The following is a 14,098-nucleotide window of genomic DNA, read 5'->3' on the forward strand; positions in this document are numbered from 1 at the left end:
GCTATACAAAATAACAACTCTTTGCTTTATCAATTGTACTGTACTGCATCACCACAAGTTAAGTCATCCCTTTGCTAAGTAAGCTTGTTTTGGGAGTCTGTGTTTGTGATGTACCACAAGTTGGATGGTGAAAAAATATGGCATAGAATGTGACATGAGAGATAACACCTGTGTGGGGGCAACTGTACTATCTCAGCATCACTTGGTACTCTACATTATTCATTGTCAAACCCACACTTCCCACAGCCTCTGAGACAATGATTAGTGGTTGCAAGCCTTTGGTGGGTGCTGTGGTCACACCTTGCAGGAATATTAGCTGATTAGACCACCAAACATCCTTCCAAAGCATGGTGTAATGTTTTATTGTGCTCAATGGACTATAAATATTAAATTTGATAAATGAGAATGATTATAATTGTGACTTATGAGCTAAATTGCTATGGTAATTGTTACGGTTGTGCGAGTTCTTGCATGTTTGCCTACGTCACCGCAAACTTCAAAGTTCGCCATCCGCTATAATTACTGCGCTGCACGGGAGTCCTTTTCAGTGGTTACCCCTCCGAGCGTTGATTGCAGTGTATTGATAACGGTTATGCTAAGAGGAGCAGATTTGACAGGTAAGGACGTTATTCTTTTAGTACCTTCAGGTGTTAACTTCGAGTATTTCAAGCTAAATTCTTGTCATTTTGCACCTGCTAGAGTTTTGTACCATTTGCGAACTGCTTACATTGTTACTCGTTGTTCCTTCAGATTTCACGATGGCATCTTGGATGATAACAGACGATGTGTTGTTTCGAATTCAAGTCACTTTATCTAGTCGAAAGACCAAAGTAGAAACCTTTCGTACTGTCGCTCAGGCGTACTCGTTGGAGGGCACAGACAATCCTCAATGGCAGTCGATTGCTATTGGTGTACCGTGCACTATCAAGCAGTTAGAGTCAGCTGATGAAGACTCTCGTTTTGAGCTGAAGTTTGCCATGGCTGACATCCAGTCTGGCCTAAGTGTATGGGAAGAGTACGTCACTGCCGATGCTAATTACTACGCCTATCAGGAAACTTTTCACACGTTCAAGGGCAAGTCTGGAAAGAGATTTGGTGTACGAGTGAGTGAGCCAAACGTCGCGGTAAATATTTTGGAGCATATGTACGACCTCTCCCTCGAACTTGGTAAACAGGAGGCGAGTGAGAACGCGCCAGAAGAGGGAAAAGATGCTGATAACCCGCAGAATGCTAAAGTTGTGAAACGTCGACTGAGACGGATAAACACTTTGTCAAAGAAAGACATTTCACTGCCTTGCAATTTTGTTCATGTCTCTGGTGTTTCCAAAGAGAAAGACCAATCCAGTGGTGAGCAACTTTCTAATTTTTTGGAGAGAAAGATGAGGTCTCTATCAGCTATAGTGCTACCATCACACGGCAGAAAGGTGAAAAAGTCACCTACTAATCACCGTTCATCTACAGACATTTCCCATGAAAGAATATTTGCTAAAGCACTAGCAACATCCTCACAACCAAGTACACCAAAACTAGACAACAAGAAACCAGGCTCAAATGTTGTGCAAAGGAACACTTGGAATTTTGGAATGCTTAGGAAACAGTCTGGTGGCAGCATCAAAGCAGAGAAGCCAAGGAAAGGATTGTTTAGGAGGAATTCTTTCTCAGGTTTATCCTCCTCCCATTCAACCTCCACAGAAGATGTTGTCATATCAGCACCTGTTGTTACTGATAAACCAGCAGCATTAGCTCATCAGAGGTCACCAGACCAGGTTCAACCATGTCTACAAGACCAAGCTAGTAGCTCCCCTGAGCCAAGACTCCAGTCATGTAGTCCTCCATATACTACTTCATCAGCTAGTAGATATACCCCATCTCCTCCTAGTAGCGCTTCTCCAGTTGATAGGATGTTTAGAGTTGACAGCAACTTTCATTATAATACATTACCAAGTAACCTGCGACGATCACACAGCACTGCTGGTTGTATAAGGCACCATGTTCCAAGGAGTACAAGAGAAGAATATGACACTTTAGCACCCAAGGACTATGATACATTGGCACCAAAGCAACCAACAGAACCTATGACACTGACACGATACAAAACTGAACCTTCTGGAATCTATCAACCAACCCATTATTCTACCAGCACAATGCCACGTAGCGATGTTCCCCAACGGTCATGTGGCTCCACGTCAGATTTGCTTTTGCGTCGACCAGTAAGATCACAATATGCTCATATGAAGGAAGAGGAAATTACAGCTGCAGCTGCTGCTACCATTGCAAGGTATACTGAAAGAATGGCAAAAGCATTGCAACAATTTGACGATGCATTATTGCACGATTCTCCCAACCCATCTCACAACAGCACTGTTGTTTGTTAACTGTGTAATCCATTACTAATCTACTGTTTTTAAATTCACTGTAACATGTTCTCACCTTGTAACATAACATTGTAAAACTAATATATTGTACCAAGAGCTATTCTTGATTGTATGTTGTCTTGTCATTCAAATTCTTCACTTGAAATATATTTAATATTCATGTTTGAACCATTGGGTGCCACATACTTGGTTGTTATAGTGAAGACTAATGAAACCACAATATTACTGGCTATTTTTAGCACTGCTAGCTGTATAATATGTCTTGTTTCTAGTTACATAATAGTCAAATGGTCAATGTATCAGGTAACTAATTGAGTACTACACTATGAAGCATGTGTTAGTTTTGTAGTACTGAAATTTAATAGTTGTTTAAACTAACAGTATTTCAACAAGTTCACACACATGTACTAGAACAACAGTTTAGCTATAAGATTAATTAGCAGTAGGATCCAGGCCACACTTCTTCATCTCCACAGCAGTATCAAACAGATAATCTAAACATTCACACATGATCTTTGCTTGCTGCCATGTTGTGCCCCAAACATATAGACCATGACGACGCACCAACACCGCACAAGTATCAGGGTACTCCTTCATAACTTGGACCATAGGATCTATCAAGTCTGCTTCACGTGGTGCATTCTCAATTATTGGTACAACCAGCATATCATTGTAGCAATGATTCTTTCCTGTGGTTCCTATAGAGATTCCTTTAATCAATTGCATGTGGGTAATCCTAAACTCTTTCCCAGGATACAGTAATGTTACCATCACAGCAGATTTGGCATGAGTGTGTATCACAGCTCCAGCTTGTCTCATCTTGTATCCAGCCATAAATACAGGTGCACACTGGCTCATACGTAGTTCTGGATTTAGTGCATGTGTAACAATGTCACCGTCAGAGTTACACACAAACAGGTCATCACTGTGGATGCGCTCTTTCTGTACACCAGATGGAGTGACATATATTTGTCCACCATATTTAATAGACATTGCACCCCCAGTACCAGTGAGCCATCCTAGTTGGTAGAAGAGTCGACACAATTGAGGAATCAGCTGTCTTGGGTGATCATCTGTCAAAGTACTATCATTCCCTGCCTTCCAGTCTTCTTTCCTTTTCACTGGTTGGCCTCGTGCTGGTTGCTCTTCCATATTGTATACCAGCAATCTATCAGTTCTAAGGGATAAAGACAAAGCTGCAATATAAAAAAGTCCCTAGCCTTTTGACTAGAGGCAAAATAAAATATGTTACCACAAAAATAATGAATAGTTTTTGCAATATAATTACATTTCACATACTTTTAGCCAGATTGATATTTATAGTACCACTAATACAAGTCATTCAACAATGAAGACGTGCACATATACCGTTTAGTATCAGTGCATTTGTACTAGTTATATCATTTGTACTAGTTATATGTAAATAGCCATGAGTCATCTGTAGATCCTTTGAGAGGTACTTAAAGTTTATGGTACACAATTTGAACTGTGTCATGACTGAGTCAGAGATGAGATTGCGACATACAAATTCCCAGTCTGAAAACTGAGGGCTTAGTGAAAAGTTCTGAAAGCCTACACACAATAAAACAGAAGCCTGGGAATTCAGATTCCACTGCAAGGAAGGATGAGTAGCCATAAACAGCAAAGTTTGAATATATATTCTTGAACACAGAAAACATTCTTAAAACACTATACTCAGCAAAACCTGATCAGTCACCATAAACAACAAAAAGTTTGGTGGGACAGAGACTAAAGTTTGTGGTGAATTTAGTTCTAAAGGAAAATACCCTTCACCTAATTTACATTCTTCAATATTGGCTGCAAGGTAACCTTTATCCTTCATTACATGCTAATTTGCTGTGCTTAAACCAGAATTTCATCATATACATGCGATCTAATGCACTTTGCAATGTTGTGTATACAAGTGCTGGTGCAAACTTACAAAGGTCATTACAACGAAATTTTTGAGGCGCCACTATAACTACTGGACAGAAAATTCTACTGTTAGTGTATATGTGTACAGGAAACTGCTATGGTTTTACATGAATAACTTCCTGCTAATCACTTTTCAGCATAACAATAGCTGTGTCATCATGAAACTGTATTTTTTCCACATAAATATTACATACATGGTTGTAATTCCTATGTATTCTGAAGATGTCTTTCACGATAGGCATAGCATAATACTTTTAGATGGAGGCCTCTGTTCCAGGTGGTTGTAGTGCTGGCCCATGCATGCATAGTGCCGTTCAACCACAATCTGGAATATATCAGTACAATCTGGAATATATCAGTACAATCTGGTTAACACTTCCTGTTGAAATTCCACATGTTATTCTACCACATGTAGTCTCTTATATAGAAAGATGAGGTAGGTTAAAATGTGCAATGTGCGTGCAATTTTAACGATTAATACTTACAATAAATACTAATTAAGTGATGACCTTTACTATTGACCACACCCCTAATTATATTGTGTTTATTACAGAAAGTAACTGTAATACAGTACTACATTTCGCTATATTATTAACTTGATCAGTCTGTAGTTCATGACCAACATTTATACATAATTATAATTATTGGTGTCATCCTAGAAGTCATATGCATCCACATTATCAACAATACTTGTGAAGGATGTTATAAAACCTCATTCTTTATTTAACCTTCACCCCTTGCCTGGCCCATATCACACTATCCCTTATAGGTCTATAGCCAGTGTTGGGACAGTTATTTTTTAAAAGTAACTAGTTACATATTATTTACAACTGAACTACACCCCTGTATTTAGTTACAGGTACATATTACCCGAAACTATAATAATATTACATATTATATTACTTTGTGTCCACAGCCTTAAGCTGTCACATGTGAAACTACCACCTTATCATGTAACATGATTGTGTTGTTGGACAATGTGCAAATCTTGGTTATAAGCAAGAAGCTGGTGAATAAGCTTCATTCAGTAGGCTTCGTAGTGGCTAGGTGTTACTCAGTGGATTACTAGTAACTTCGTTACTTAAAGTAATAGTATTATGTAATATTAGACTTGTTACAGTAACTTCATTACTTAGGTAACACATTACATTTGTAAGTAAAGTAACTTGAGTTATATTACCTGTTTTAACAGCATATTTCGTTATATTACTTCGTTACCACAAAAGTAATAATTATTACGTAATGCGTTATCTCCAACACCGTCTATAGCTGCGTAGCCATACTTACAGTCAATAATCACTCGTTTTATTAATCACACAGTCCTATAGTGTATAGTGTGTTTTTTTCTGCAGATTGGCAGCTATACATGAAAACTTCCCCCTCGAAAGTCGCATTGCAGCTCGATCAAAATGACATTGTTGAGTACATGCATAAAAGATCATGAAGAAGTAAAAACTCTTCAAAAGTTTGGATGACAATCCACAAAAAAATTTCCCCGCAAAAAAATCCTGTTATACAGTAGTATGTTGTAAGTTGCGGATAGTTGCACAGTAACATTAATTTGCCTTATAAAATCCATGTGTATTCTAACAATACATTCAGTTTAGGGCCAGTCTAGGGTTAATGGGTAATGCAGTAGCTAGAAAGGTTTTATTAATAACAGTGTCCAATGACACATCTTCCACCCATGACTGTCTATACAATTAGTGATTATTCTAGTGGTACTTGTGGTTAAGGTTAACAATAAATAATGTGGTCATTATTCTTTCAGCTAAAGTTATATAGTTAGTCTTGAATTATATACTTTAACCTGTAAATTTATCATGGACATGAACATCAGCAATATAGGGATCAACACTTGTGTGCAACAAAAAACATATGTACATTAAGGGAATAATTGAATAATTGTGAATTTCGGATAGAGGTGTAGCCTAAATTCACAATAATTCAATTATTTCCTTAATCTATGAATGTTTTATTGCACACAAGAGCTTGATCCCTTAAGGTCTGCAGCAAGAGAAGTATTTCTCCCATTACATTTCATCCGTGGAGAGGGATTCTATCATGAATTGTTTCAAAATCATTTTAAGTATCTAGCCCTGAAGTTTGCACATAGACTTCTTTGCTCTCCTTCTTGGTAACTGGTGAGTTCAGCTTAGGAACTTGAGGCCCCTGACTTGCTTACTGTATATGGGCAGACTTACTATACGGACATCACATTGAAGAGCAGAGGTTACTACTAGAGTCTTTTCATTTATGAGATATGATGGGTGGCTTTCAATCTCAAAGCCATGGTCCCAGATGATAGAAAGCTACTAGTCTTCTCCACATCCACCCACGAGCTTAATCATGCAAAGGTATTACGTGACCAACTGCATAAGCTAGTTGGCTCAAGCATATGAGGAAAAGAATTTGAGAAAGTCAATGACATCCAGCAGCATTTTGCAAATTATCCTGACACTTTATGATAAAGGGCGTTTCTGTGGTTCTGCCCATTATGGTGACAGCCATGTACAGAGCTACCAACCCAAGCATTACAACCATCCTAAGTCAAGATGTAAGATCAGCAGGAAGAAGAGCCCAGAGACAAGGATGTAATGACTCTGGCATTGTCAGATGGTTCATGTATTCAATACTATCCTGTACCATATTCCTAGGCTCACTGCAGGCCAACCATCTCACTGCCTACTTAGCTGGCAGGTAGTCATGTCTGACCAAAGGGCACTACAGTCTGGAGTTGATCTCTACACCAGTCCAAAGAAGGAGCCTTCTAGTCACAATCAACATGTAACTGATGTCAAAAGCAGTCAAGAAGTTATTGTCTAATTATTATTGTGTTGATATGGAAAATTAATGCTCGGTATGATCATTCATATGATCTTGTTTCACTATAGTTTTCATTACTTGGATCCCTTCAAATTAATAAACTTAGTCTAGTTTGTTAGGTTATAGCTACAACTATGATATACACGTGTTATAAGAACAGCTAAATCTTAAGGGGTGCTCCTCAGTCCAGCTAGAACATAAAGAGGCATGTTATTCAATTGTATTGAGGTCACCATACAGGTACAGTGTCTCAGTACCAACTGTCTACCAGTAATACTTCTTAAAGCAGCATGAACATCACTTAAAATAATTTTGTGGCTTCTAATGCCTCAATACAGTTTCATTTCATAATAAAGAAGACAACCTGCATGATGGAAGATAAAAGGAAAAGACAAGGTGGCAGACACTCATCGGAATCCCCAAAAGGCACATGTTACGTTAAGTACTCTGGCAAAAAAATGGTGGCTCGTTTAGCCTCTAGCCATTTTGACAGGTGCTGTTCATTATCAGTGTTGGGGGTAACGCATTACTTATGTAACGGGTTAATACTTTTTGAGTAATATGCTAGTAATATAAATCAAATAACTTTTCTTACAAATGTAACATGTTACCTACATGTAAGTAATGAAGTTACTGTAATGAATGTAATATTAAATAATTTTATTACTGCAAGCATGCTGCAAGTAACAAAGTTACTAATCTCGTTACTAATCTCGTTACTAATCCACTGTAACGCCTAGCCACAACGAAGTAACTTTGAAGCCCACCTTGAATTAATGAATGAAGTTTATTGACCAGTTTCTTAAATACAATTATAACCAAGACTTCAACAACACAATCATGTCACATGATAAGGTACTAGTTGCACACATGACAGCTTAAGGCTGTGGACACACAATAATATAATATGTAATAGTATCACGAGTATATAATTTATGGGTAATATGTAACTGTAACTAAATAGTTTTAGTTGCAAGTAATAGTAATATCTTTTACTCTTGGTAATATGTAATGAGTAAGTAATTGCCCTAACACTGTTCATTATTGGGGCAATCCCTACAAAACAGTACTACCATACTGTTTGATATGATTACAGGTGCTTAATTAATTGATTATAACTCACAACCAACTGAAACAAGCTACAAAGACAGGACTGGCTTAATCTGTTCAATATTACCTAATAAAGGTATGGTGCTTTCCATGTATTCCTCTACATGGAAGGCCATTCCAACACTGATGACAAAAACATTATTTCTACAGCATCCTAAACAAGCATCCATATCTCACATGCCTTTTGCCATATGAACACGAAACAAAGATTTTCTTACTCTCTATGAACAGACAAATCTGACAGTATATATTAATTTGAGCTTTGTTTCAGTGCATACTGAAGCAATTAAAACATTTTTTTTTTACATGGCATGTGTATATTTAGCAGTATGTTTTCTGATTTTGCAGCCAGTCTAGCAGCCATTATTTGGTGACCAGCTTTTCTCACCCCCTTTTCAGCTTGGTAGATATCCTCTTTTTGTACTTGCAGGTCCCAAGCTGAGCTGCAGAACTTGATTTTACTTGTCATTTTTTTTCCTACAGGATCATTTGATAAACATTCTATTTGGGTGTCTGTTCTATTATCTCAATCATTACACAAGTTTTGTTTACTCTATCATACTATATACACGCTGAGCCCTGAGAAAACAGCTAACAGTCAACTATATGATTAGTGGTGAAAGTAAAAGTGTAAAGACTAGACATGTGCAGTTTGGCTCCATGGCAAAGCTGGTAACAGACTATGGACTTTTATGGCTTTGTTACATGAAATGTATGGTGAAAACATTGATGGGACATAAATACTGTGTCAAAATTTGAAAAGAAATATTTTAGCAGGTTAAACAGTATAATACAAATAAGCCAGATAATTCTATCCATGAGTTATTGAATACTTTGAGGGAACATGTACATACTACAAATAATCCATCAATGAATCGGACATGAAATGTTGAAGGCACCATTATAACTCTGCTCCAATTATGGTTGGATGGGTAACCTACTTACCCACGGTCTGATTTCCCATAAATAGTTTTACCCAATTTTCTTTTTCAGCTTTCTGTAAGTGTTTCTCTAAATATCATTGTTTAATAGTACTACTGTTTGACAGTACTACCATACCGTTTTACAAATAATAATTTTGAAGACTCATAACTTGAGATGGCAAGTGAACTACTGAAGCACATTTCCACAGTAAAATTTGGACATATGAGTGATGTGGTTGGACTTGGGCCCCATAACATATTACCATGTGTCTTGGTCCCACTGAGTAGCTAGAAACTGCCACTTTAGTACATACGGTAAATCATATTATTAAATGGTTTAGGAGTTACGGTTCATCAAAGTTGAAATACCTCCATTACAACAAGAGTTAATAATTATTAACTCTTGATTATAATCTATGGCATCAGTAACCATGGGTGAACCATAGATATATTGTATATCTATATCAAAACAGCCAAGCTGTAAAAAGGTGCGGCTCCCATAAAAGCCATGGTGAAAAAAAAGATGTAAAATCCAAGGTGGCAGACAAGAAATGGCGGTGATTGTACATTATAGATAGCAAAATTTTTCATAATGGAAACTCAGGTGAATTTGTGTTGCTTCCTCCAAGTTTCACTAGGATTCAGTACCAAATTCACCTGAATTGTCATAATTAAAGTTTTTGCCATTAACCTACAATCATCAGCCATTTCTTGGCAGCCACCTTGGATTTCACATCTTTTCCACCATGGCTTCTGTGGGGCAGCACACAGCTTCATCGTCATCAGCTTGGCTGTTTTGGTATAGAAATCACTTCTTTTTGTAATTGTATATACCTATGGCTGACTTTGGGGTTTCTTTTTACCTGTCTTTTCTTTACTGTAGTAAAGAGACTGGAGCAGACCTTTTATTTGTGAATAAATTTTTTTTGCATATGTTAAATTATACAAATTTGTTATTACTAGTACTACTGTATAAAATTATAACATGAACTCTGTAATTTACAGGGTGATTGTTTGTAGTTGTGGGTGACTTGATTGTAGCTGAGCTCTCTACAGGTTGACTTGTTTGTAGCCGAACTCTCTTCTACAGGTTATTATTACTACAGTGTCAACTTCATAAGTAAAGACTTTACACAGGGGGGAGGGGAAGAATCAACTCTCGACCTGTTTGTAACAAGGTTACTTGTGTGTAGCTAAACCATCTACAGACTGACATGTAATGTAGCTGAATCCTATAATATGATAAATTATTAACGTAGCTGAATGTTCTATTATGGTGACTGTTCTATTAGAGTATATCCATAGCACACTTGCTACACACAGTATATTCACAATTTCACACGATAACTGAGTGGCTTTTAATCTGATCCTTCTATGCTACTGAAACAACTTTTTCTATGATGATTATTCTTCTAGCGGTTTGCCTGATACGCGCACTAACTAATAGTTACTTATATTCACAAAAGTCGATCATGCAAGCAATCATTACATCATTACACACCTTTGGTTTCAAGGCACATTTCAAAGATCTTTATTTCAATTTCTTTCAACCACCCAAAGGTACTCCTACAATGGTTAATCTATCCACGAACCAATTTTCAACCTATTACTTGAAGCAGTTTACCCTGTAGGCGTGACAACAAATCAACCTCATTATACGCAGTCATAACTCTTGAATCGTTCATCAGATTTGTTCCAAGCTTGGTATTAAGATTTGCCTTTAGACTCCCGTAGGTGTGTCAAATTTCAAGGTAATCAGATCAAGTGCTTGTGTTGTTTGCAGTGTGCAAAAAGACAAGGAAAAAATAACAAAAAAGTTTGGTCTCTTGTATGGGTAGGGAGATTTTCTTCAAATTTAATATGTGAGCTCCCCTAACTACCAGGCAGACAACTCTACTGTAAATTTTTTGTAATCACATAAGAGATCACAGAGCTATATGTGTGAAAAATTTTCTTGTCAATATATGCACTGACTTCTTGAGCTAGTCTCGCATAGCCAGGCCCTTTTCTTTCTTTTGTGTGGGGGCGGGGAAAGAAAAGGGTCTGGTGAACATAGTATAGCATCGTCGTTGGCCTATCCCGAGATTGTGGAGATTCCACTGCGCATTGTTTGTGAGTGCGAATGACGTGTTTTGTTAACCATTGCGTCATTTGCGTCTTGTTGCCATAGATATAACTACTGCTTTTATATCTATGGCAACAGGACGCAAATGGTGCAATGGTTAGCAAATCACGTCATTCGCACCCACGAACAATCCGGAAGCTGCACAGTAGAATCCCCACAATCTCGGGATAGGCCAACAACGATGCTATACTATGTTCACCAGACCATTTTCTTTCCCGCCCTCACACAAAAGAAAGAAAAGGGTCTGGCTACACGAGACTATTCTTGAGCCATACAACACACTGTGTCTTGATCTATGGGGGAACACAGCACTGTTATTCTGCAGCCAATCACCTATCAGAAACAGCACAGCACCCAATTGAGTAGTCTCGCGTGGCCAGACCACATTTTTCCGTATATTGGGTGGGGAAAAAGGGTCTGGTGCAACTCCAATAGCTGTTTACTTCTGAGCCATCCCCACATTCCGGGGATGCTAATTGAATAACATTGGTCACAAAGGAGGTGCCATGACGTCAGTAAAACTATGAATTATTCCTACACTCCTGCTCCGGTTGTGAGTCTTGTTACACGATGAGGATTAACTTTCAAGACGCTATAAAAGAGACATCGGAGCAAATTAAGATTCATGTAAAGGATAAACAGATCTCTAGTTAACTTACTGACGTCATGGCACCTCCTTTGTGACCAATGTTATCCAATTAGCGTCCCCGGAATGTGGGGACGGCTCAGAAGTAAACAGCTATTGGAGTTGCACCAGACCCTTTTTTCCCCACCCAATATACGGAAAAAAGCGGTCTGGCCACGCGAGACTACCAATTGAGGGACAAATCAGAAATTAATGACCAGTAATTCTCTGAGATCTTGCTACTATGTAGTGGTCACTTGTCTTAAGACTCCACATACATATTACTTTACACATGATGATGGCAGGTCTTGCTCCTTCCAGGTATTTGCATCTAAATTTCTGAAATCACTCTCAGAAATCAGTAAAATCCGAGTAATCACATCAATTTCGAAATCTCGTACGCGATTGGCAGACCGGCAGTAGGCCTACCAAATCTGTCAGCTGCAGAACAGCACGAGTAGCTACGCCTCTATGTTCACTAGTCCCATTCTTTTCCCGCCCACCCAAAGACAAAGGTCTGGCTCCTTGTCTACCTCATGACTACTAATCAACGCTGGCTTGCATGCAGTGAAAATGATAAAGCGAATTAAATGACTTAGACTGATCCACAACATTTCATACGCACCTATAAATTCTTCTCACCCGTCAGTACCGGTACCTGATTTCGTGTGTCTGGGCGCGTGTCTCGGATTCCTTGTAGTGTTTTAATATTGTGCGTGCGCTTAATTAAGGGAAAAAAATACAAGGCATCGAACAAGATCGAGGTGACAATGTCGAGACTTCCTTCTGTTTCTCAAGAAGAAGAAGAAGACGAGCGATTCATTCAAGAATCCGCGGAGCTAGCAAAGTCGTTTACTGAATTCTTTATAAACAGTCAAGCTCGGAAAATTAAGAAGTTACAAGGTACGTAGTACGAACACATTTGCAATTGTTATTAATTGTAACTTTGTATAGGAGATGCAAAGAGCCCATTACTGCCTAACAATGTTGATAATACAACTGGGGGAACTGGATACCTCGCTACAAGCCCCACCACGCCCACTACAATCATTATTACTGATGATCACCCGATGGCCATATCACTGAGAACAATATCAGAACTACTTGATAATCGACTGGATGGTATAATTGATGATTCACAAAAAGATGTACTGAAGAAACGTGGTCATACCCTCTGGGACATTGACTATCATGACTTTCATAGTATGATGACATTGGCATTTAGAAGACTGGGTGGTACACTGGTTGGTGTGAATGGCTGGCAAGTAGCCTCATTAGTATTCAGAGGTGTTGCTGGGCTTGTGAGAGACTTACGTCTACAAGATGGGGGCCAGCATTATGGCAGTCATGCAAGAGAGGGCACTTTACAAAGTTATGTCAGCACTTTCCTTGAAGAAATTGCTTTGATGACTTGGATAGAAAACCAAGGAGGATTGGTAAGTAGTTTATTGTGCTTATCTAGCAATGCTGAGCTGGTACCAACCTTTGATCTATGTACTTATAATTAGCTCCTTGGGGATATGTTGAGATTCAATAATCACTATGTTGGTACAATAAGTCTGCCTTTGTTTGAGGTATTTCATTTCAAAGGATGTGTTTATATAATACAATACTGGTAATTTTATAAGCATAAGCATTTTATGCATGTGCTGAGCATTGTGGTATTATTAATGATTATAATACAGGTACCTGCTATTCTTCTCATTAAAGCTGTGACATAGCCAGTTCCTTTCATTTTTCGGTAGCAAAAGAAGTCAGACTACATACATAACCATGTACTAAGAATATTCTGTCAGTATCACTGAAACAAAAAACCATTTAAACTTTTTGTGATCATGTGACCAGATCTGCAAAACCTTCCTTCATCAGACTTTTAAAATACTTTTTTTTTTTTCAAGTATGCATTAATTATAGGTTGGGTTTTGCAGATCTGGTCATTATAAACTGAGCACCATGGTACAATTGAATGTTGTTTTTGTAGATTAACTGGGGCAGACACAATGATGGAGAAGCATACAGAATAGACAGTGTACTAACTGATGACGGCACTCCAGTATAGATGATTAAACACTTTTACTTAACTACTAACAAATCAGAGTAATGTTATTGTCATTACACAAATTAATTTTTGATGTAAAGCATGAACTGTTCTTCCTTATCCTTAACTTCTTAGCTTATA

At 38.0% G+C, this 14,098-nt stretch overlaps 3 protein-coding genes across 9 annotated transcripts; 2 read left to right on the top strand and 1 right to left on the bottom strand.

Moving 5' to 3' along the window:
• The first annotated feature begins 470 nt into the window (after positions 1-470).
• On the top strand, positions 471-2,535 carry LOC136261776 (uncharacterized). The gene is made up of 2 exons (XM_066055830.1): positions 471-617; positions 751-2,535. The coding sequence occupies exons 1-2, from the start codon at positions 593-595 to the stop codon at positions 2,373-2,375; spliced, it is 1,650 nt and encodes a 549-aa protein (XP_065911902.1). The 5' UTR covers positions 471-592; the 3' UTR covers positions 2,376-2,535.
• A 177-nt stretch (positions 2,536-2,712) lies between these two features.
• On the bottom strand, positions 2,713-12,633 carry LOC136261779 (methylthioribulose-1-phosphate dehydratase-like). Of its 7 annotated transcripts, none has more exons than XM_066055833.1 (2): positions 12,545-12,633; positions 2,713-3,552 (listed from the first exon to the last, which is right to left on the bottom strand). In XM_066055833.1, exon 2 carries the CDS (start codon positions 3,525-3,527, stop codon positions 2,808-2,810), a length of 720 nt encoding a protein of 239 aa, XP_065911905.1. In that variant the 5' UTR covers positions 3,528-3,552; positions 12,545-12,633; the 3' UTR covers positions 2,713-2,807. The 7 variants fall into 7 exon arrangements, with proteins under 7 accessions (XP_065911905.1, XP_065911910.1, XP_065911908.1 ...); XM_066055838.1 differs by having other exon boundaries at positions 12,578-12,629; XM_066055836.1 differs by having other exon boundaries at positions 2,713-3,602; positions 12,545-12,622.
• LOC136261781 (uncharacterized) lies at positions 12,610-14,084 on the top strand. The gene is made up of 3 exons (XM_066055843.1): positions 12,610-12,822; positions 12,874-13,355; positions 13,901-14,084. The coding sequence occupies exons 1-3, from the start codon at positions 12,690-12,692 to the stop codon at positions 13,976-13,978; spliced, it is 693 nt and encodes a 230-aa protein (XP_065911915.1). The 5' UTR covers positions 12,610-12,689; the 3' UTR covers positions 13,979-14,084.
• Positions 14,085-14,098: the final 14 nt, after the last annotated feature.

This window comes from Dysidea avara, chromosome 7 (genome assembly GCF_963678975.1).
Source record: "Dysidea avara chromosome 7, odDysAvar1.4, whole genome shotgun sequence".
Lineage (NCBI taxonomy): Eukaryota > Metazoa > Porifera > Demospongiae > Dictyoceratida > Dysideidae > Dysidea > Dysidea avara.

Coding starts and splice junctions, on each gene's coding strand:
- LOC136261776 (XM_066055830.1), top strand. CDS start 593: ATGCTAAGAGGAGCAGATTTGACAG. Junction 618..750: donor AAGAGGAGCAGATTTGACAG/GTAAGGACGTTA, acceptor TTGTTCCTTCAG/ATTTCACGATGGCATCTTGG.
- LOC136261779 (XM_066055833.1), bottom strand. CDS start 3,527: ATGGAAGAGCAACCAGCACGAGGCCAACCAGTGAAAAGGAAAGAAGAC.
- LOC136261781 (XM_066055843.1), top strand. CDS start 12,690: ATGTCGAGACTTCCTTCTGTTTCTCAAGAAGAAGAAGAAGACGAGCGA. Junction 12,823..12,873: donor GAAAATTAAGAAGTTACAAG/GTACGTAGTACG, acceptor AACTTTGTATAG/GAGATGCAAAGAGCCCATTA. Junction 13,356..13,900: donor TAGAAAACCAAGGAGGATTG/GTAAGTAGTTTA, acceptor TTGTTTTTGTAG/ATTAACTGGGGCAGACACAA.